The 24,381-nt window shown below is 46.3% G+C and overlaps 1 protein-coding gene across 1 annotated transcript in view; it reads right to left on the reverse strand.

Annotated features, from left to right (window-relative positions):
- Nucleotides 1-253: 253 nt before the first annotated feature.
- Nucleotides 254-24,381, reverse strand: part of LOC143805912 (cytochrome P450 2C8-like) — a 110,753-nt gene continuing 86,625 nt past the window's right edge. The window contains exons 8-9 of the mRNA XM_077285668.1: nucleotides 2,558-2,699; nucleotides 254-715 (exon numbers count right to left, since the gene is read on the reverse strand). Coding sequence (XP_077141783.1) covers nucleotides 531-715; nucleotides 2,558-2,699 — 327 coding nt within the window. The 3' untranslated portion in view covers nucleotides 254-530. The remainder of the gene's footprint in view (nucleotides 716-2,557; nucleotides 2,700-24,381) is intronic.

The following is a 24,381-nucleotide window of genomic DNA, read 5'->3' on the forward strand; positions in this document are numbered from 1 at the left end:
AGTGCTAGCTCTTGTACTTTTCCTGAGCTATAATTAAGCCATGTTTCAATGTTCAATATGAGGGTGTCACTTCTCATCTCTAGAGATGGCTTTACAGATTTTACCACTACATCTATGACAGTGTCTATCATTACACCAGTCCAAATGCATATGTGAACAAAGCTAAAGTTATGCAACTATGGTCTAAAAAGTAGCAGATATCAGACAAACTTCAATATAAGAAATAATTGTAAAAACAAAACAGAAGATGTGCAATAGACACAATTAGTGACAATAGACACTTTATGGTCCAAGATTTTCATCAACATAAAATAATTAGAGATTTTGAAAATTGTATTATACAGTATTGTGTAGAACAATATTATGGCATAAGAACACTTAAAATACAAAAATAATATAAATGTTATTTTTTGTGTGCAGAAAACTCTCTATAGTGTTTTATAAGTTGGTATCCTTGCAATTTTAGAGAAGCTTTCTTTGTTAGTTCTGGATCTTATAAGTTTCCATTGTGCAAGACGTTCATCCTCAGCTCAGAAACGAGGGACGACATTAATTTGATATGACTGAGGCCTGGAAGCATTGGTGTTGGGCTCAGGTCTTATGCTCAGATTCTTTCTGTCTACAGTGGGCTCCAATGTGAACTTCTGCAGTATGGTGGTTATAAAGAGGAAGAGCTCCATGCGAGCCAGGCCTTCTCCCATACACATACGCTTGCCTGAGAAAACAGATTAAGCATGCAAAATAAGTCAAGATATGCTTAAAAAGTTGTGTGGTGTAGAAAAAATATTTTCAATTGTCTTTCAAATACGGTAAGTTTTGTAAGAGCAGGAGGTCCCCTTTATGTTTGCAATACCCCAGAATGAGTAGTGATTTCAATCAGATTGTAATGATTACCGTATATACTCGAGTATAAGCCGACCCGAGTATAAGCTGAGGCACCTACTTTTGCCACGGAAAACTGGGTAAGCTTATTGACTTGAGTATAAGCCGGGCATGCATTGTCTCCTTATCCCTGTCCTGCTATGCATGGCTCCCCCTTCCCTGTCCTGGTATGAATGCCTCCCCATCCCTGTCCCTGTCTGCATGTCTCCCCTGTCCCTGTCATTGTATGCATGCCTCCCCTTCCCTGTCCTGGTATGAATTCCTCCCCGTCCCTATCCCTGTCTGAATGCGTCCCCTGGCCCTGTCGTTGTATGCATGCTTCCCTTTCCCTATCCTGGTATGAATGCCTCCCTGTTCCGTCCCTGCATGCATGCCTCCCCTGTTCCATCCCTGTATGCATGCCTCCCAGTTCCGTCCCTGTATGCATGCCTCCTTATACCCTATCCCTGTGTGCAAGTTTCGTATTGAAAAAAAACCAAAACATCATACTCACCTACCTGCGTGCCCTGGGTGCTGGCACTGCATCTCGTTCCGGCCACCGGCGCCTGTCTGCAACTCTTCCTGTGCCCAGCAGTCACGTGGTACCGCTCATTAAGGTGATGAATATGCGCTCCATACCTATAGGAGTGGAGACACGTTCATATTCATAACCTTAATGAGCGGTACCACGTGACAGGAGAAGAGAGCTGCAGGCAGGTGCCAGCAGCCGGAATGAGATGCAGTGCCAGCACCAAGGGCGCGCAGGTAGGTGGCTATGATGTTTTGTTTTTTTTTCTAAGAAAAACCAAAATAATAAACCATATCCCTCACCTGTCTGATTATCATCCAGGCTGAAAACCAAGGGGTAATGAGCTGCTGTGATTGCAGCCTCAGTGACTACTGGTGATGTAATCGAAGTTACAGCAGGTCACTGCGGCTGGGTTCGCAGCCAGACCAATGAACTGCAGTGACCTCAGTAAGCTCACCGCTAGCACTAGAAAAAGTCTCATGGTGCAGCACTGAGCTTCAGTGAGTTCACCATAAAAAATGTCTTATTTTGAACTGCAGCACTCTGACTGGTGGTATTGATCTTACCCCTGATCAGAGCATCCGGTGTTTCTCGTGCTGTCATGCAGATGATAGCAGGAGAAACACCCAGTGTTTGGGGTGCCGAACTTCAACATTAACACCGACTTCCTTGATAAGTTCCTGTTTGGGGGCTGTGCCCGAACAGTTCAGGTTTGTTCATCTCTGCCCCTGATATCATCTCTTGAGAGAGAAATGGGAAAGCCTCATATACAACAGATGGCTATCTGGTGTCACCTAAATTAGTGGGTTTGGCCGTCTTTCATCTAATGATGACCTTTAGTTTTTTGTCCTATCTATCATAATGTCAAATCAGAAACTTTCTCCTAAGAACAAAAGCTCAGACCTCTTGTAAGAGGTCAGTTTCTAGACATGACGCCATAGGAAAACTGCAGATCATAACTTTTATGGTTGTAACATTAGAACCATGGGTGGCATATCAAGTCATACTTTTGTTCTTCCTTAAACCAAACCTATATCTACCAACCATATCAAGGTACACTAGTCCCATATTCCCATATTCTAAACTCCAGATAATTTGAAGCTTAAATTCAGTCATATATTTACAGATAACTTTTTTACCATAAATCAAGAAATAGTTTCTTCTTACCTGTAGAGAATGGCATAAATCCATCACTTTTCTTAAATTCGCCTTTCTCATTAAGAAAGTGTCCAGGATCAAACTCCCCTGGGTTTTTGAAATGTTTGGGGTCTTTTAGGACAGATGTCAGGACTGGAAGCAATAAGCTTTTCTGAAAGTAAATATATAAAATATGTTGATATAGAAAACTGAAGTGTTAAAAGTGAGATCTAGGTAGCAGCTGATAGGAAGAGCCAAGACACTGAAAAAACAGAACATTTTTTTTTTACATGGAATAACCTCTGTGTCTCTGAGGTACTGCCACTAATTAGTGTATACAGAGGAGATCAGTAATAGTTAAAAGAGAACGAGTTAAATGGTGAGCTTGGTTCATAAACTTAAAAGAAAGGAACAGGTTATGAGCTAACAAGCCATACTTGCCAAGTCTCCTGGATTGGTTAAGAGGCTAGTGAAAAAAGAGTAAATATTCCAGAACGGGGAAAGACTAGAGATGATCGAATATTTCAATGTTCAGGTTATGATCGCCGAATTTGCAGGATTCACCGATTTATTTGTTGAATATTCGTCATACATAGCCAAACGTCATTCAAGTCAATGGGAGGCAAAACCAAACAGCCCCAAAAGCTGCCAAAACACATCAAATGAGGGACAGACACCAGGAAAGTGGCCTCAATTTACCTACAGTGCAAATTGTAGCAAGGCAATGCAGCAATCAGCCATGCATGAGGTATCATGGTCTAGGCCAGCATTTACAGATTTCAATTGAACATCAAAGTAAGATGAGGTGGGTGAGAAATCGGTGTAGGCTTGCTGTGTGCTGGGAACCCTGATACCACATACAACAGATCAACTTGCTTTTATACTGAGCCACACTCAGGTGGCACATATATCAGTTTCATAGACTACCATTGTCAGAAAAATCTAAGAATAGTAGTAACATGGCTAGTTGACTCCAATGAAGTGGAAGACTGACGGTCTTGTTAAGCCTACTGCTAAAGGCAACACACGAAGGAGATCCAACTAGGAGTCTACACACTTTCAAAAATTAGTAGCAGACACCAACAAAGTGCCATCATTTTCACCACAGTAGAAATAGTATAATAGGGACTGACAGATCTTTCACTATGCCCAATCCAGCAGATGGACACCCAACCAGGAGCGTTCCATTTAAAAAAATATTGACAGACACCACCAAGGTGGCATCAATTTCAACACAGCAGAAATAGTATAATATGGACCGACAGGACTTCCACTACACCCAACCCAGCAGATGAATACCAAACAAGAGTGTTCACATTTCCAAAAATTATTGGCAGACACTACCAAAGTGGCATCAATTTCACCACAGTAGAAATAGTATAATAGGGATCGACAGGTCTTCCACTACTCCCAACCCAGCAGATGGACACCCAAACACGAGTTTTCAAAGTTAAAATAATGAGAGCCTGACACCACAGTATTGGCATAAATTTCACAAGAGTAGAAATAGTATAATAGGGACTGACAGATCTTCCACTACACCCAACCCAGCAGATGGACACACAAACAGGAGTGTTCACATATCCAAAAATTATTGGCAGACATTACCAAAGTGGCATCAATTTCATCACAGTAGAAATAGTATAATAGGGACTGACAGGTCTTCCACTACGCCCAATCCAGCAGATGGACACCCAACCAGGAGTTTTCAAATTAAAAAAAAGTAGGGCCCGACACTAGGGTTGAGCGAAATAGATCGGCCAATTTCAAAAGTCGCCGACTTTTGGGAAAGTCGGGTTTCGTGAAACCCGACCCGATCTCACTGTGGGATCGGGTCGGCGATCTTCGCTCCAAAGTCGGGTTTCGTTATATATATATATATATATACAGTGCCTACAAGTAGTATTCAACCCCCTGCAGATTTAGCAGGTTTACACATTTGGAATTAACTTGGCATTGTGACATTTGGACTGTAGATCAGCCTGGAAGTGTGAAATGCACCGCAGCAAAAAAGAATGTTATTTCTTTGTTTATTTTTTTTTTAAATTGAGAAAAGTTGTTTCAGAGGGTCATTTATTATTCAACCCCTCAACCCACCAGAATTCTGTTTGGTTCCCCTAAAGTATTAAGAAGTAGTTCAGGCACAAAGAACAATGAGCTTCACATGTTTGGATTAATTATCTCTTTTTCCAGCCTTTTCTGACTATTTAAGACCCTCCCCAAACTTGTGAACAGCACTCATACGTGGTCAACATGGGAAAGACAAAGGAGCATTCCAAGGCCATCAGAGACAAGATCGTGGAGGGTCACAAGGCTGGCAAGGGGTACAAAACCCTTTCCAAGGAGTTGGGCCTACCTGTCTCCACTGTTGGGAGCATCATCCGGAAGTGGATGGCTTATGGAACTACTGTTAGCCTTCCACGGCCTGGACAGCCTTTGAAAGTTTCCTCCCATGCCGAGGCCAGGCTTGTCCGAAGAGTCAAAGCTAACCCAAGGACAACAAGGAAGGAGCTCCGGGAAGATCTCATGGCAGTGGGGACATTGGTTTCAGTCAATACCATAAGTAACGTACTCCACCGCAATGGTCTCCATTCCAGACGAGCCCGTAAGGTACCTTTACTTTCAAAGCGTCATGTCAAGGCTCATCTACAGTTTGCTCATGATCACTTGGAGGACTCTGAGACTGACTGGTTCAAGGTTCTGTGGTCTGATGAGACCAAGATCGAGATCTTTGGTGCCAACCACACACGTAACGTTTGGAGACTGGATGGCACTGCATACGACCCCAAGAATACCATCCCTACAGTCAAGTATGGTGGTGGCAGCATCATGCTGTGGGGCTGTTTCTCAGCCAAGGGGCCTGGCCATCTGGTCCGCATCCATGGGAAGATGGATAGCACGGCCTACCTGGAGATTTTGGCCAAGAACCTCCGCTCCTCCATCAAGGATCTTAAGATGGGTCGTCATTTCATCTTCCAACAATACAACGACCCAAAGCACACAGCCAAGAAAACCAAGGCCTGGTTCAAGAGGCAAAAAATCAAGGTGTTGCAGTGGCCTAGTCAGTCTCCTGACCTTAACCCAATTGAAAACTTGTGGAAGGAGCTCAAGATTAAAGTCCACATGAGAAACCCAAAAGAACCTAGATAACTTGGAGAAGATCTGCATGGAGGAGTGGGCCAAGATAACTCCAGAGACCTGTGCCGGCCTGATCAGGTCTTATAAAAGACGATTATTAGTTGTAATTGCAAACAAAGGTTATTCCACAAAATATTAAATCTAGGGGTTGAATAATAATTGACCCACACTTTTATGTTTAAAATTTATAAAAACTTAACTGAGCAACAAAACTTTTTGGTTTGTAAGATTTATGCATCTGTTAATAAATCCTGCTCTTGTTTGAAGTTTGAAGGCTCTAACTTATTTGCATCTTATTAAATCTGCTAAATCTGCAGGGGGTTGAATACTACTTGTAGGCACTGTGTATATATATATATATATATATATATATATATATATATATTTATATTTACTTCAGCGTGATAATGTTGAAAAGCCGGTAATTCAATAGCCGGCTTTTCATTTCTCCTGCCTAAACCCGACATGATATGAGACATGGTTTACACACAGTAAACCATGTCATATCCCCCTTTTTTTTGCATATTCCACACTACTAATGTTAGTAGTGTGTATGTGCAAAATTTTGGCGCTGTAGCTATTAAATTTAAGGGTTAAATCGCGGAAAAAATTGGCGTGGGCTCCCGCGCAATTTTCTCCGCCAGAGCGGTAAAGCCAGTGACTGAGGGCAGATATTAATAGCCAGGAGAGGGTCCATGGTTATTGCCCCCCCCCCCCCCCCGGCTACAAACATCTTCCCCCAGCCACCCCAGAAAAGGCACATCTGGAAGATGCGCCAATTCTGGCACTTGGCCACTCTCTTCCCACTCCCGTGTAGCAGTGGGATATGGGGTAATGAAGGGTTAATGCCACCTTGCTATTGTAAGGTGACATTAAGCCAGATTAATAATGGAGAGGCGTCAATTATGACACCTATCCATTATTAATCCAATTGTATGAAAGGGTTAAAAAAACACACACACATGATTAAAAAGTATTTTAATGAAATAAACACACAGGTTGTTTTAATATTTTATTGCTCTCTCAATCCACCTGAAGACCCTCGCTTGGAAAAATAATAAACCAACAATATACATACCAATATACATCCCCTCTGATGAACTGTCACGTCCCACGAGGTAAATCCATCTGAAGGGGTTAAAATATTTTACAGGCAGGATCTCTGCTATAATGCAGCTGTGCTCGTGCCTGTAAACCCCGGGGAATGAAGGAAATGTAGGTCAATGACCTATAGTTACCTTCATTCGTGGTGATGCGCCCTCTGCTGGATGTCCTCATGAACTGCAGCCTTGGAACTTTTTTCCACGCTCGAGGTCATATGAGGACATCCAGCAGGGGGCGCATCACCGCGAATGAAGGTAACTACAGGTCATTGACCTACATTTCCTTCATTCCCCGGGGTTTACAGGCACGAGCACAGCTGCATTAGCAGAGCTCCTGCCTGTAAAATATTTTAACCCCTTCAGATGGATTTACCTCGTGGGATGTGACAGTTCATCAGAGGGTATGTATATTGTTGGTTTATTATTTTTCCAAGCAAGGGTCTTCAGGTGGATTGAGAGAGCAATAAAATATTAAAACAACCTGTGTGTTTATTTCATTAAAATACTTTTTAATCATGTGGGTGTGTTTTTTTAACCCTTTCATACAATTGGATTAATAATGGATAGGTGTCATAATTGACGCCTCTCCATTATTAATCTGGCTTAATGTCACCTTACAATAGCAAGGTGACATTAACCCTTCATTACCCCATATCCCACCGCTACACGGGAGTGGGAAGAGAGTGGCCAAGTGCCAGAATTGGCGCATCTTCCAGATGTGCCTTTTCTGGGGTGGCTGGGGGCAGAAGTTTTTAGCTACGGGGGGGCCAATAACCATGGACCCTCTCCTGGCTATTAATATCTGCCCTCAGTCACTGGCTTTACCACTCTGGCGGAGAAAATTGCGCGGGAGCCCACGCCAATTTTTTCCGCGATTTAACCCTTAAATTTAATAGCTACAGCGCCAAAATTTTGCACATACACACTACTAACATTAGTAGTGTGGAATATGCAAAAAAAAGGGGGATATGACATGGTTTACTGTGTGTAAACCATGTCTCATATCATGTCAGGTTTAGGCAGGAGAAATGAAAAGCCGGCAATTGAATTACCGGCTTTTCAACATTATCACCCTGAAGCAAATATTAAAAAAGTATGCTTCCCCATTGAATTGCATTGGGTTTCGTGTTTTGGCCGATCCCCGACCCCGACTTTTCAATAAGATCGGCCGATTTCACTCGACCCGACTTTTGAGAGAGTCGGGTTTCGTGAAACCCGACTCGATCTCAAAAAATGAAAAGTCGCTCAACCCTACCCGACACCACAGAAGTGGTATCAATTTCACCACAGTAGAAATAGTATAATAGGGACTGAAAGATCTTCCACTATGCCCAATCAAGCAGATGGACACTCAACCAGGAGTGTTCACAATTAAAAAATTAGGGCCTGACACAACAGAAGTGGCATAAATTTCATGAAAGTAGAAATAGTATAATAGGTACTGAAAGGTCTTCTACTTTGCCCAATCCAGCAGATGGACACCCAAGCAGGAATGTTCAAATTTCCAATAATTATTGGCAGACACCACCAAAGTGGCATCGATTTCACCACAGTAGAAATAGTACGATAGGGACTGACAGGTCTTCCACTACACCCTAAACAGCAGATGGACACCCATCCAAGAGTTTTCAAATTTAAAAAAGTAGGTCCTGAAGCCAAAGAAGTGGCTTAAATTTCACAAGTGTAGAAATAGTCAATGACGGGTCTTCCACTACACCCAATCCAGCAGATGGGTACCCAAGCAGGAGTTTTCAAATGATAAAAAATGAGTACCTGACACCACCGAAGTGGCATAACATTTCATGAGATATTATAATTATTAGTGTTGAGCGATACCTTCCGATACTTGAAAGTATTGGTATCGGATAGTATCGGCCGATACCCGAAAAATATCGGCTATCGCCGATACCGATACCCGATACCAATACAAGTCAATGGGACTCAAGTATCGGAAGGTATCCTGGATGGTTCCCAGGGTCTGAAGGAGAGGCAACTCTCCTTCAGGCCCTGGGATCCATATTCATGTAAAAAATAAAGAATTAAAATAAAAAATATGGATATACTCCTCAATGAGGAGTTTAGGACCTGCGATTACGTCGCGGCTTGTGATTGGTCACGTGAGCGGTCACATGAGCGGCACGCAACCAATCACAAGCCGCAAAGTCATCGAGGGTCCTAAACTCCTCATTCTTAGGAACGGAGGCTGACGGTTAAAATCGGTAAGGTCCAGGGGCCACCGGATGGGTGAGTATATCCATATTTTTTATTTTAATTCTTTATTTTTTACATGAATATGGATCCCAGGGCCTGAAGGAGAGTCTCCTCTCCTCCAGACCCTGGGAACCATACACTGGGAACTTCCGATTCCGATTTCCGATACCACAAAAGTATCGGAACTCGGTATCAGAATTCCGATACCGCAAGTATCGGCCGATACCCGATACTTGCGGTATCGGAATGCTCAATACTAATAATTATATATAATTATAATAGTATAATTGGGACTGACATGTCTTCGAGTACAGCCAACCCAGCAGATATAGACCACCATGACTGTTCACATTTCCAGAAATTTGTGTTAACATCTGCAGCAGCAGAAGCAACAGCAGGCCCAGAAGCTACACTTAAAATATCACAGAGTGCAGTTATGCGACATTAAAGAAGTATACTAAAAAATGCAATAGCTCCTAGTCTGTACAGTCTGCAATTGTGGTGCAAAAGTCCTTGGAGATCCATAACTTGTTCATCTTGATGAAAGGTTAGGCGGTCTGCAGTTTTATGGGACAGCTGGCTGCGCTTATCCATCGAGAAACCATTAGCAGTGCTGAAGACACGTTCTGAGAGAACACTGGCTGCCAGGTACAATAAAACCTCCAAGGCGTTTGAGGCCACTCATCCATTTTGGAAGATCAAAATGTGAAAGGGCCAAACTCTCCCTGATGGTATTGATATTCAGTTCTAGATACTCCTGCACCATCCTCTCCATTCGTTCACCACATGTAAGACTTGGACTCTGTTGTGCTAGTGCCCGAGCTGGTCTAAAAAAGTGTCAAAGGACTCACAGAAATTGCTTCTTCCACTTACATTACTGCTGCTGCTAATGTTTTGGTTTTGATGAATTGACGTGCCAGAGGTTGGAAGTCTAGAGCTGCAATATGAACTGTGTGCTTCACTGCTGTCTTGGGGAAAAGCTCTTAAGGTTGTGTAAAAGCGTGTTTCCTTACTTCATCATTCGCCGGGTCCCTTTCCGGGGCGGGAAGCATCTGGCAAAATTTGGTTTTATAACATGGATCTAACAGAGTGGCAACCCAGTAGTCAGCACTGTTTCTAATCATAACTATATGGGGATCATGTTGCAGATAGTGCAGAAAGAAGGCACTCATATGTCATGCTCTACCATGAGGTCCAAGCCCAGGCTCTGTTATTTGCTGATTAACAGTAATGCTTGTTTCCTCTATCCCCTCCCGCCAATCATGAACAACAGAGAGGTTATGATTATCCTTTTCACTTCCTGACAGTTGCTCTCCCATCACCTCTTCCTCCTCTCTTTGTTCCTCGGATCTTGCACCTTCACTAACAGCTTGTCTGTTATCACCAGCCCACCTCGATCACAGTAATCCACCCTCCCTTGGCACCCACTTTTGTGATGGCAGTCTGGAACCTTGAGATAATGTTATCTTTTCTGCATCCTCTTCTGTTTCTTCCTCTTCTTCTGGGACCATCATCTCCTCCCGCAGGCTATTCAATGTAGCGCCCCCACTGCCGCAGGGCCGAGGGGTACCCGGTACCGGGCCTCTGAATCTCTGCTCTGGGGTTGTCACGGTGGCTAGACCCGGTCCGTGACCCTGCTGAGGGGCGTACAGTAATAGATGTGGGTAGATGATGGTGGTGTGAGGCTGTAGTGGTGCGGTGCGATAAATAACGAGGACACCAGGTTGCAGTCTCTTTACCTCTTTACTGAAGATCTCTGGGTCCTCAGTCCAGAGTCCAGATAACCAGGCTGCGCAAGTCCGGCCGGTCCAATGGCACCTCCAGAGTTCTCTTAACAGGTGGAAATCTGTGCCTTCCTTCTAGCGCTATGTGTTGCGGTCCTTCCCTGCTGTGCTTACGGAAAGTCCCCACAACTGTTGTGTCCGTTTCTTAAGTTCCCTCACAACTCGATTAGATGATGTTCTGCTAATTCTCCGTCCCTCCCTGATGTTACGGTTAGAACGGCACCCGTTTGACGGGTAGGCTCGGAGCTCTTCCGGGACCCTAGAGTCGCCCCTCTCCACTAGTTGCCCCCCAAGACTGCATAGGTGATTTAGGTGAGACAGCCCGCCTTAGACTGACTGTCCTGCCGCTGTTTAGAGTATTGCTTGAAGCTGAATATCGTAATACTCCCTCGGCGTTCCGGCCGCCGGTTGTGCGCCTCAGTAGGATGTTGCCTCGGTCTTGCAGCACGACCCCTACTGGTATTCTCCTTCTTGCTTTGATCTCATTTCTCACTCAGCACAATCTATCTCGCTTCCAATCCCTTCTTGGGTACCGCCGCTATACTGAGCAGGCACGGTCCCGTTACGTTCGCTCAAGTTGCCCAGTCTCTGTCAGGATCCCACCCCTGACAGAGACCCTACCGAATCTTCTCCCGCAACACCCTCTGCCACAAGGTGTTGCCTGGTTCCAACCCAGTCAGCTTTTTTGTCTAACTTCCTGCCTGACCCCCAGTTTTACCAGTATGTGGAGAGTGGCCTAATGAATAGAACCCTTAGCTCCCCCTGGAGGCCCAGCGGTGAAACGTATTGGTGTCTGTGATACCTGATCAGATGAACTCCTTCAGTGCCATCAGACGTACCACAGCTCCCCTTAGTGGCGGAGCCACAGTACTGCAACGACCAGGACTCTGGGGCGCTGCATCAATGTCTGCTCCAGCATATAGATGACCCGAATAGTGTTGCTGATGATGATGACATTGTCTAACTTCCTGCCTGACCCCCAGTTTTACCAGTATGTGGAGAGTGGCCTAATGAATAGAACCCTTAGCTCCCCCTGGAGGCCCGGCGGTGAAATGTATTGGTGTCTGTGATACCTGATCAGATGAACTCCTTCAGTGCCATCAGACGTACCACAGCTTTCCTTAGTGGCGAAGCCACAGTACTGCAACGACCAGGACTCTGGGGCGCTGCACTTCCCCCCCCCCCCCCCCCCCGGTTAAATCCAGTACTCCGGGACTGGGAAGAAAACAACAATACAGTTTAGCAAAAAGACATACAATTTTGTTGAGTGCAATAACAATAAGTATATTTAAACAGAGCTTCCCTTTATGGGAGGTGAGGACACTTGAATGTTACAAACATGGTTAAATATCATAGCAACATGCTATAAGTAACTTTTCTTACCCAACCGGGTATTCTACTTAATACAAATTCTCGAACAATAATTTAACATTGCCTTTAAGGACGTACACTCTGAATCCGCTAAAGACCTTCTTATAATCACATTATAAGGCAATTTAACTTTTACATTCTCCTTCTTTAAATCTGCAGGACCGCCTGTCCTAACGGCACCAGACCTACTGCCTCTCCTTTCTTACAGGACCGCTCCTTTCAGCCCGAGCCTTCTGTCTTTTCAACTACTATACACAGTATAGAACATAACATTACTTTCAGTTTAGGATCAATGAGCCATTTCTTCAAGGCCCTTAAGAGGACTCACTAACTAACCCCGTACGGGTTCACTCTCTGTCCTCATCTTTCTATCAACATTATCAAACCTTTTTCACAATTAACTCGTTAAATACACATAACTTTCTCATGCAAATATTATCATCACTTTCTTTCCGTCAAGACATTATTACTATCTTTCAGTCTTAAAGCAATATTATCCTTTAAGTGCAACAAGTGAACATCCCCTTTAAGAGGGGACCAAGTCTTTATGAGGTAGCACATCTTCTCAAGCTACCAGTCCATACTCAGCAAAGGCTCCGGTGCGGTAACTTCACAAAGAGTCCTCCTTTAAGTAAAACCAGTAGGGAGCACCTTTAATAAGGTGCAAACTATTTACAAAAAGTTTGTATCATGCACTGTTCATGATTGCGGCAGTTCTGGAAACTTGTGCAAAACTTAGAAAAAAGCAAACAAAACAATAGGGATCCCGGGTCAACAAAGGGATCCCTTTAAGAGTTAACCCTAACGGGTTTAGCAGCAAAACAGTAGAACAGTAACTATTTACATACTCGTGGTATCGAGGTTTATCCTCATAGTAAATCACAAGACATCAGCCGAAAGTGGGTACCTTCCGACGGTGCAGGCTTTGATCCTAGGTCCGCAGTTGACGCCACACCAGTGCTACTGGTGGATTTCCCTGGCGCAGTCAGACCACCTGATGTCTGAACCCGAAGGCGGACTCTAGCCGCCAGCTCAGTTGCGGCAATGAGACGTACGGCGGCAATATTGGTAAGATCTTTCACGTCTGGTTCCATCATGGTTGAAGTAGCAGATGATGCTCCCCCAAGCTCACAGCGGCGCACGTTCCGGGCATACCACCCGTGTGCATTCCGATGACGGGTGTAAGTCACCTTATCCCCCCTTTGCAGCGGATCACCATTTCGGCCGCAGCAGGGAGCCTTCACGTTGCAACTGGCAACGAAAACGTCAGTTAGTAGCCCCGGTTCCTGTATGGAGCCCCATCCCCTCTTCGGGTGGAAGGCCAATACAGTGCCCCGCTTTACCATGTCCCTGTCATCACATGCAAGAGGCGATTGTTGTACTCTCGATGGGTCAGTCAGCTCTGCCTCTTTTTGTCTTTTCCAATGTAGGATCAAGCATTGTTTGTATTGTTCCCAGGTAAGCACAGCAAGGGTGAACCCTTCTTCCCGAACTCCATCTGGCCCAACCCGGGGGGTGTCCCACTGGAGGATCACCCCATCTGGGCCCACGTCTATGGGTTCTCCCATCCTAGTCGGCAGCGGTGGTACCAGCTTTCCCATGGCATCGGGGGTAACACCACTAGCTCTGCCGAGAGGAGATGGCTTTTACTGGGTGAGAGCCGGTCGCGGGAGCGGGATCGAGCGGGGGAGCAGGGGCGTCTTCCATACCTGCGCATGATGTGATTCCACCGATGTCGATCCGGTCCATTAACGAGGACGCTGGAGTCGGCCGCAGCCCGGACCGCGGCTCCTCCAATGTGATTCCTGGAGGTGGCTCCGCCCACCATGGTTCCTCATCTGCTGGCTCCGAGGACGGGATAGGTAGGCTCAACTCCGCGGCCGGTTCCGAGGAATTGAGATCCTTCCGCTGCAGTGGACATAGGTCCGCCTCTGGTGGATGAGGGCAAACCGGGGTCGCTCCTTCCTTGTTCAGGCACTTGCTGTTCATCATCGCTGCCTGATAGTCGGTAGCAGTGCATGCACCTGGCTCCGCTATTCCTCCGAGGTCGAGCTTCTCCATCACCTGCTTCCCGCCGTTGCGAATCAAGGGGTCGTCCTCTGCTTTTAGGCAGGTCTCCGCTTTGCAGCAAGAGGTGCAGGGGGCGGTCACCGCTTCTGGCGCCACTTTGGTAGTCTCCTCCCATGGCACGCCCCCCTTCTTTGGTGTAGCAATGGCGCGGTTTTTGGCGGGAACCTTTGGCGGCAAACGGCACAGCACAGTCTTTGCAATAAAGTACAGTTCAAGCACAACAAATCACAGTTCCAAGGCACACATGACCTGATTCTTCAGGCTTTAGTAGATCCTGTTCGTGACGCCAAGTTGTAGCGCCCCCACTGCCGCAGGGCCGAGGGGTACCCGGTACCGGGCCTCTGAGTCTCTGCTCTGGGGTTGTCACGGTGGCTAGACCCGGTCCGTGACCCTGCTGAGGGGCGTACAGTAATAGATGTGGGTAGATGATGGTGGTGTGAGGCTGTAGTGGTGCGGTGCGATAAATAACGAGGACACCAGGTTGCAGTCTCTTTACCTCTTTACTGAAGATCTCTGGGTCCTCAGTCCGGAGTCCAGATAACCAGGCTGCGCAAGTCCGGCCGGTCCAATGGCACCTCCAGAGTTCTCTTAACAGGTGGAAATCTGTGCCTTCCTTCTAGCGCTATGTGTTGCTGTCCTTCCCTGCTGTGCTTACGGAAAGTCCCCACAACTGTTGTGTCCGTTTCTTAAGTTCCCTCACAACTCGATTAGATGATGTTCTGCTAATTCTCCGTCCCTCCCTGATGTTACGGTTAGAACGGCACCCGTTTGACGGGTAGGCTCGGAGCTCTTCCGGGACCCTAGAGTCGCCCCTCTCCACTAGTTGCCCCCCAAGACTGCATAGGTGATTTAGGTGAGACAGCCCGCCTTAGACTGACTGTCCTGCCGCTGTTTGGAGTATTGCTTGAAGCTGAATATCGTAATACTCCCTCGGCGTTCCGGCCGCCGGTTGTGCGCCTCAGTAGGATGTTGCCTCGGTCTTGCAGCACGACCCCTACTGGTATTCTCCTTCTTGCTTTGATCTCGTTTCTCACTCAGCACAATCTATCTCGCTTCCAATCCCTTCTTCGGTACCGCCGCTATACTGAGCAGGCACGGTCCCGTTACGTTCGCTCAAGTTGCCCAGTCTCTGTCAGGATCCCACCCCTGACAGAGACCCTACCGAATCTTCTCCCGCAACACCCTCTGCCACAAGGTGTTGCCTGGTTCCAACCCAGTCAGCTTTTTTGTCTAACTTCCTGCCTGACCCCCAGTTTTACCAGTATGTGGAGAGTGGCCTAATGAATAGAACCCTTAGCTCCCCCTGGAGGCCCAGCGGTGAAACGTATTGGTGTCTGTGATACCTGATCAGATGAACTCCTTCAGTGCCATCAGACGTACCACAGCTCCCCTTAGTGGCGGAGCCACAGTACTGCAACGACCAGGACTCTGGGGCGCTGCATCAATGTCTGCTCCAGCATATAGATGACCCGAATAGTGTTGCTGATGATGACATTGTCATTGCTAACCATCTTTGTAGCCATTTTGAAACTGTGCAGAAGGGTGCAGAGGTCCTTAATTTGTGCCCACTCCGTAAACATAATACGCTCCACATCCGTACAACATTGGTCCAGGCTATATGACATGACATACTGCATCAGGGCTCATTGCTGCTGCCACAGATGCTGCAATATGTGCAGAGTGGAATTCCACCATGTCTGTACATCGCATATCAACCTGTTAACTGGCATGGAAAAAGACCTCTATATCGATGCAAATCAATGACCTGAAAGGTGCGAATGGCAGAAGTGAGCACACAGCTTCCATGTTTTCTGTAGCAGATCACCCAGGCAAGGATTGTGGTGGAGAAAACGCAGTACCACCAGGTAGAGGACATGAGCTATGCAAGGCACGTGTGTAAGCTTGCCTCGCCATAGGGCCACCACCAGGTTCACACCGTTATCAGTAGAGCTGAGCGACTTTTACTTTTTTCGGATTGAGTCGGGTTTCGCGAAACCCGACTTTATCAAAAATCGGGTCGGGTAAAATCGGCCGATTATCGCGAAAAAATGGGGGCTGACTGAAACACGAAACTCAATGAAAGTCAATGGGGAATCAAAGTCGGCAGTGAGTGGAGGACAGGAAAACACCTACAGTGCCCATTTTAATGCCAAAAACATCAATTCTTATTACTGAAGCTTGTCAATTTTAATTTACTTTACAATAATAGTTAGGCATTGAAAATTGGGGGTCATTTGGCTAAAGTTGTGGGGGGGTAGGGCTGGCTCAAGATTTTTGTGGGCCCAGGAAACGCGGAATAAGTCACGGCGGTGGAGCAGGGAGAGGTAAGTGTTTAAACTTTGCAAGTGCTGTGATCCTGAGCAAGCAGGGGGGCCCACTCGTTGGCACTGGCACAGGGCCCCTCATAGTATGGCGGTGTGTTTGACGGTGGGTGGCGCCTCCCACTGGCAGAGATACTTTTGTGTACTATGAGGGGCCCTGTGCCAGTGACGTCACCAACGAGTATGCCCCCCACCTGATGAAGGAACCTGCACTTTCATCTGCACCTTCCTCTTTGTCCCCGTGTAAGGTGGTATAGTATGCGGGAAGGGGAACCTGACTTTCAGCAGGGTCAGATTCTGGCTGTGTAGAGTGCAAGGGGAATGTAGTGGTCTGGGTCAATGTACCAGCAGACTCCTCTAGCAGTGGCTGGGCAATGGGCAGGATGAGGAGGAAACACAGATATAGGCCCAAATAATAAAGTAGGCTAAATGCAGTTCAAAATTGGTAAAAGGACTAAACAGGCGGCATTGCTTTGTTCAGTGGAGGAAAACTATTATTTGGGCCTACTAACTGTGTCTGCCACTCATTACAGTTTTCCTCCACTGAACAAAGCAATGCCGCCTGTGTAGCCCTGTTACCACATTTGAACTGAATTTAGCCTACTTTATTATTTGGGCCTACTAACTGTGTCTGCCACTCATTACAAAGTAGGCTAAATTCAGTTCAAATGTGGTAACAGGGCTACACAGGCGGCATTGCTTTGTTCAATGGAGCAAAACTGTAATGAGTGGCAGACACAGTTAGTAGGACCAAATAATAAAGTAGGCTAAATGCAGTTCAAATGTGGTAACAGGACTACACAGGCGGCATTGCTTTGTTCAGTGGAGGAAAACTGTAATGAGTGGCAGACACAGTTATTAGGCCCAAATAATAAAGTAGGCTAAATGCAGTTCAAATGTGGTAACAGGACTAAACAGGCAGCATTGCTTTGTTCAGTGGAGGAAAACTGTAATGAGTGGCAGACACACTTAGTAGGCCCAAAAAAGTAAGTATGCTAAATGCAGTTAAAAATTGGTAACAGGAATAACCAGGCGGCATTGCTTGGTTCAGGTTGGTAGGCCCAAACAATAAAGTGGGCTAAATGTCTGCCAACAAATTGTTCATAAATAAACAGGCGACATTGCTTTGCACAGTGTTGGAAAATTGTAATGAGTAGCAGGCTAAGTTAGTAGGCCCAAATAATAAAGTGGGCTAAATATCTGCCAAAAAATTGTTCATAAATAAACAGGTGGCATAGCTAGGTACAGGGGTGGGCTCCTCTGCTGAGTAGCAGACAACAGTGGTAATGGGCACAAAGTATTAACTGGTCTAAATGGAGGCCAGGGCCCCTATATATTTTAACTATCATCTATCATTTCAACAAATTTGCATTGGCAGTGCCATTGAAGGATTTAACAGCACAGACTACACAGTGGTAGAGCAGGGAGAGGTAAGTAATGCAAGTGGTAGAGCACTGTTCGAGCTGGGGAGAACACTCTCTCGTGGGCGGCGGTACTGGCACAGGGCCCCTCATATTACGATGGTGTGTCTGACGTTGGTTGTGCACCACCACCGTCAGAGACACTTCATTATACTATGAGGGACCCTGTGCCAGTGCCGTCGCCCAAGAGTGGGCCCACCCACCTGTCAAGGCAAATGGCACTCGCACGGGTGCTTGCACCAGGTGGTGACCACGGCCCTGTAGGGGGAGTCAGCCCATTTAGGGAGGTATAAAAATGGCCTATGGTGGACATTCAGCAGCTGCAAATGGAGGAATTGGAGAAGTCAGTAAGAGGAGGCCAAAAGCAAGACATTTTTCAGGCAAGCTACGTGTCAGCAGGGGAAGGTGGGGCAAAATAATTTGAAATCCATGATTGGTTCATTTTAATGAAGGTTAGATCATCAACATTTTGGGTAGCCAGACGTGTCGTTTTTTTGGTCAGTATTGAACCAGCAGCACTGAAGACTTTCTGATAGCACACTAGCAGCAGGGCAAGCGAGCTCCTGTAATGCATGTAATGCATATTCTGCCAATTCAGGCCAGGTGTCTATTTTGACATGCCTAGTAATCAAAGGGGAATGACCTGTGAGGGAGAACATCGATAAGGGAGGAAAAGTAGTTCATAACCATACTGGACAAATGCTGTCTCCTGTCACTTTGAATCGATGCTGCAGTACCTGTCGTGTCAGCGGTCATTGCGAAATCACCCCACAACCTGGTAATAAAACCCCTCTGTCCAATGCCACTTCAGATTTGTGCACCTCTAACACCTCTGCCATGTTGCCCTCTACGGCTCGTGTGAGAACCATCACCGCCGCTGTGAGCTGGGAATGCCTGAACCAAACGGTCTACAAGCGTTGCTTGTTTGGTAGCCAATATTTGCTCAAGGTTCTCATGTGGCATGATATTTTGTAATTTCCCTTTATATCATGGATCCAGGAGGCAGGCCAACCAGTAATCGTCATCGGTCATCATTTTGATAATGCGGGGTCCCTTTTTAGGATACGCAAGGCATACTCAGCCATGTGGGCCAATGTTCCAGATGTCAATTCATTGCTTGTGCTGGGTTGAGGAGCACTTTCTTGCAAATCAACATCACTTGTGTCCCGCAAAAACCCTGTACCTGACCTTGCAACGCCACCAGTTTCTATTGCCCCCTGAGAAGCATCCTCCTCCCATAAATATTCATCCCCATCATCCTCCTCCTCCTCTTCATCCGCCACCTCGTCCAGGAGAGTTCCCTGAGCAGACAATGGCTGACTGTCATCAAGGCTTCCCTCCTCCTCGGCTGCCGATGCCTTCTCCTTAATGTGCATCAAACTTTGCATCAGCAGACGCATTAGTGGGATGCTCATGCTTATGATGGCGTTGTCTGCACTTACCAGCTGTGTGCATTCCTTAAAACACTGAAGGACTTGACAGAGGTCTTGTAGCTTCGACCACTGCACACCAGACAACTCCATGTCTGCCATCCAAGTGCCTGCCCGTGTATGTGTATCCTCCCACAAATTAATTGCAGCATGCCTCTGTTCGCACAGCCTCTGAACCATGTGCAGTGTGGAGTTCCACCTTGTTGCAATGTCGATTATTAGGCGGTGCTGGGGAAGATTCAGCAATCGCTGATGGTTCAGCATATGGCTGGAGTGTACGGGCGACCGGCGGATGTGCGAGCAAAGTCTTCGCACCTTCAGGAGCAGGGCTGGTAACTCCGGATAATTTTTGAGGAAGCACTGCACAACCAGGTTCAAGGTGTGAGCCAGGCAAGGTATGTTTCAGTTCTGAAAGGGCTATGGCAGCCATAAAATTCCTTCCATTATCACTGACTACCTTGCCTGCCTCAAGATGTACACTGCCCAGCAATGACTGAGTTTGTTGCTGCAAGTACTCGGCCAGTACTTCCGCGGTGTGTCTGTTGTCGCCCAAACACTTAATTTGTAACACAGCCTGCTGACGCTTACCACTAGCTGTTCGATAATTGGACACCTCGTGTGCAACACTGGCAGCTGCGAATGGAGTGTTCGTGCGACTGCGCTCTGTGGACGAGCTTTCGCTTCTAGAGGAGGAAGAGGAGGAGGAGGGGTGGTGAAAGCCTACAGCCAACTGTTTCCTAGACCGTGGGCTAGGCAGAAGTGTCCCACTGTGGCTGTCCTCTGTGGACCCTGCATCCACCACATTACCCAGTGCGCCGTGATGGACACAACGTCCCTGGCCATGCCTACTGGTCCATGCATCTGTTGTGAGGTGCACCTTTCCACTGACTGATTGCCTCAGTGCATGGACAATGAAAGTCTTTGACATGCTGGTGGAGGGCTGGGATGGCTTTTCTCGCAAAGAACTGCCGACTGGGTAGGTCATAGCGTGGTACTTCGTAGGCCATCAGGGCTTTGAAAGCTTCGCTTTCAACCAACCGGTAGGGCATCATCTCTAACAAGCTTAGTATAGCAATGTGGGCGTTCAAACCCTGTGTACGCGGATGAGAGGATGAGTACTTTCTTTTCCTAACGAGAGTCTCTTGTATGGTGAGCTGGACTGGATAGCTGCATATGGTGGAACTAGCGGTGGTGGTGGTGGACATGGCGGTTTGAGAGAGGGTTGGTGATGGTATTCTTGATGTTGGCCTACATACAGTGTTTCCTACCAATAACCTTGTGATTCCCTGACTGCTTTGGCCTTGCGACGATAACTCCACATTTGCTGCTGGTGGTGTCCTAACCGGTGGGCTTACAGTGAGGGAATCAATGTAGCGTTGCTGACTACCTTCATTCTGAGCAGGTGCACCAATGTTATGGGACATTTGGTAGTTAGTCCAGGCTTGCAAGTGCATGCTGGTTAAATGTCTAAGTATGCACGCTGTATTTAAATTTTGAAGATTCTTCCCTCTGCTAAAGGTCTTTGAGCATTTCTTACAGATAACTTTTGACTGATCATTCGGATCTTGGTTAAAAAATTGCCACACTACACTCTTCCTACTATGGAATACCTTTTCAGACATTGCATGCTGTGCTACTTTCACCGGATGGCCACGCTGTCCTAAAACTGTTTTTGTTTTTGACAAACGTTTTTGGCCTGATACGGGCCTTCCAGATGATAGCTGTTGCGATGTAGATGGCTGCTGCGGATCATCCTCCTCTGCTTCTGAGCTACTGGCAGCGGCACCCTCTTCCCCCAATGGCTGCCAATCTGGGTCAACAACTGGGTCATCTATCACCTCCTCTTCAATGTCATGTGCACCTTTCTCTGTGTCACCGTGTAAGGTGCTATAGCGTTCGGGACAGGGCACCATAATCTCATCAGGGTCAGATTCTGGCTCAGTACACTGCGAGGGCAATGTAGTGATCTGAGTCAATGGAACAGCATAATAATCTAGCTGTGGCTTTGCATCAGTGCACTCCATGTCCGATTCATCTTGTAATGGGCAGTTAACAATTTCCCTTTCTAACCCAGGCACGGTATGTGTAAAGAGCTCCATGGAGTAACCTGTAGTGTCGCTTGACGCATCCTTCACTTTTAGTTTGGGTGAAGGACACAAGGAAACATCTTGTTCCTGACCGGGAGCATCCACTGACGACTCGCTGCTTTTATATTTGGAACTTTCTGAAGAGGAGGCGAAAGAGCTAGAGGCTGAGTCAGCAAGGAAAGCCAAAACTTTTTCCTGCTGCTCCGGCTTTAAAAGCTGTTTTCCTACTCCCACTACTACTGGCCTTGTGTAGCCAGATGATGACACTGTCTCAACACCTCCAGCCTTAGGTGCTATTGTGCTTTTGCCACTACCACCAGATGCACCACCACCACCACCATCAGTACGTACCAGCTGGCAACCTACGCCCACGTGCTTTTCCTCCAGACTTCCTCATTTTTTGGATAATCTAACCAAAATAACAACCGTTATATGGTACTGTAAAACAAGGTAGAAGGTGTATATAAACTTGTTGAGAATTGAAATCTCCCTTTTTTTTGGGAGACTGAACCAAAACTCAGGCCCTGTGCATAAAACAACACAATGTAAGTGGCAGGCTGATATACGACAAACTAAACGAAATGAAGTATATCCACTTTGTGAGAATTTGAATCTCACTTTTTTTGGGGGGGGAGACTGAACCAAAACTCAGGCCCAGTGTATATAACAACGCAATCTAAGTGGCAGAAAGTGGCTGGCTGACATACAACAAACTAACAGGACTGAAGTATATCCACTTTGTGAGAATTTGAATCTCCCTTTTTTTTGGGAGACTGAACCAAAACTCAGGCCCTGTGCATAAAACAACACAATGTAAGTGGCAGGCTGATATACGACAAACTAAACGAAATGAAGTATATCCACTTTGTGAGAATTTGAATCTCCCTTTTTTTTGGGAGACTGAACCAAAACTCAGGCCCTGTGCATAAAACAACACAATGTAAGTGGCAGGCTGATATACGACAAACTAAACGAAATGAAGTATATCCACTTTGTGAGAATTTGAATCTCACTTTTTTGGGGGAGACTGAACCAAAACTCAGGCCCAGTGTATATAACAACGCAATCTAAGTGGCAGAAAGTGGCTGGCTGACATACGACAAACTAACAGGACTGAAGTATATCCACTTTGTGAGAATTTGAATCTCACTTTTTTTTTGGGAGACTGAACAAAAACTCAGGCCCAGTGTATAAAACAACAAAATATAAGTGGCAGAAAGTGGCTGGAAGATACACTCACTGGCCACTTTATTAGGTACACCTGTCCAACTTCTTGTTAACACTTAATTTCTAATCAGCCAATCACATGGCGGCAACTCAGTGCATTTAGGCATGTAGACATGGTCAAGACAATCTCCTGCAGTTCAAACCGAGCATCAGTATGGGGAAGAAAGGTGATTTGAGTGCCTTTGAACGTGGCATGGTTGTTGGTGCCAGAAGGGCTGGTCTGAGTATTTCAGAAACTGCTGATCTACTGGGATTTTCACGCACAACCATCTCTAGGGTTTACAGAGAGTGGTCCAAAAAAGAAAAAAAATCCAGTGAGCGGCAGTTCTGTGGGCGGAAATGCCTTGTTGATGCCAGAGGTCAGAGGAGAATGGGCAGACTGGTTCGAGCTGATAGAAAGGCAACAGTGACTCAAATCGCCACCCGTTACAACCAAGGTAGGCCTAAGAGCATCTCTGAATGCACAGTGCGTCGAACTTTGAGGCAGATGGGCTACAGCAGCAGAAGACCACACCGGGTACCACTCCTTTCAGCTAAGAACAGGAAACTGAGGCTACAATTTGTACAAGCTCATCGAAATTGGACAGTAGAAGATTGGAAAAACGTTGCTTGGTCTGATGAGTCTCGATTTCTGCTGCGACATTCGGATGGTAGGGTCAGAATTTGGCGTAAACAACATGAAAGCATGGATCCATCCTGCCTTGTATGGAGCATCTTTGGGATGTGCAGCCGACAAATCTGCGGCAACTGTGTGATGCCATCATGTCAATATGGACCAAAATCTCTGAGGAATGCTTCCAGCACCTTGTTGAATCTATGCCACGAAGAATTGAGGCAGTTCTGAAGGCAAAAGGGGGTCCAACCCGTTACTAGCATGGTGTACCTAATAAAGTGGCCGGTGAGTGTATATGAAAAAATACAAGGACTGTAGTACAATTTCAATCTCCCTACAATGATCTCAGGACAAGTATGGCAGCAATAAAAAGGACTGCGGCTCACAAAAGTGTGGACAAATAAACAAGATAACTGTGCAGAAAGGAGCAACAGGATTTTTGCTTTTAAAAAAGCAGTTGGTTTAAACAGCAGCGTGCAAACAGCAATGCAGCTATCAGGGAGCCTTATAAGGCAGCCTAATAAGCTACAGAGCTGATGCACAAAAATATAGCCTCCACTGTCCCTGCAAAAAAAAGGTGGTGTTGGACAGTGGAAATCGCTACAGCACAAGCAGTTTGGGGGTTAATCTTCCCTCCATAACTATATCCCTTCTTCTGATGAAGCTGCAGCAACCTCTCCCTATGCTAAGATCGGCAGAAATAAGATGGCGGTCGGCGTGCACGCCCCTTTATAGCCCCTGTGACGCTGCAGAAAGCAAGCCAATCACTGTCATGCCCTTCTCTAAGATGGTGGGGATCGAGACCTATGTCATCACGCTGCCCACACTCTGCATCCTCCTTCATTGGCTGAAAAATGGCGCTGAAAGCGTCATATTAAACGCGACTTTTGCGCACAGATCGGCGACCTCATGGCCGATCCCACACTAGGATCGGGTCGTGTTTCATGAAACCAGACTTTGCTGAAAGTCAGCGATTTTTTAATTTGTCCGATCCGTTTCGCTCAACTCTAGTTATCAGACACAGCCTTGATGCAGGTTCAGCGGAGACAGCCATTGCTCAAACTCAGCCTGGAGAGCT

The sequence above is a fragment of the Ranitomeya variabilis genome, chromosome 2 (assembly GCF_051348905.1).
Source record: "Ranitomeya variabilis isolate aRanVar5 chromosome 2, aRanVar5.hap1, whole genome shotgun sequence".
Classification (NCBI taxonomy): Eukaryota; Metazoa; Chordata; class Amphibia; order Anura; family Dendrobatidae; genus Ranitomeya; species Ranitomeya variabilis.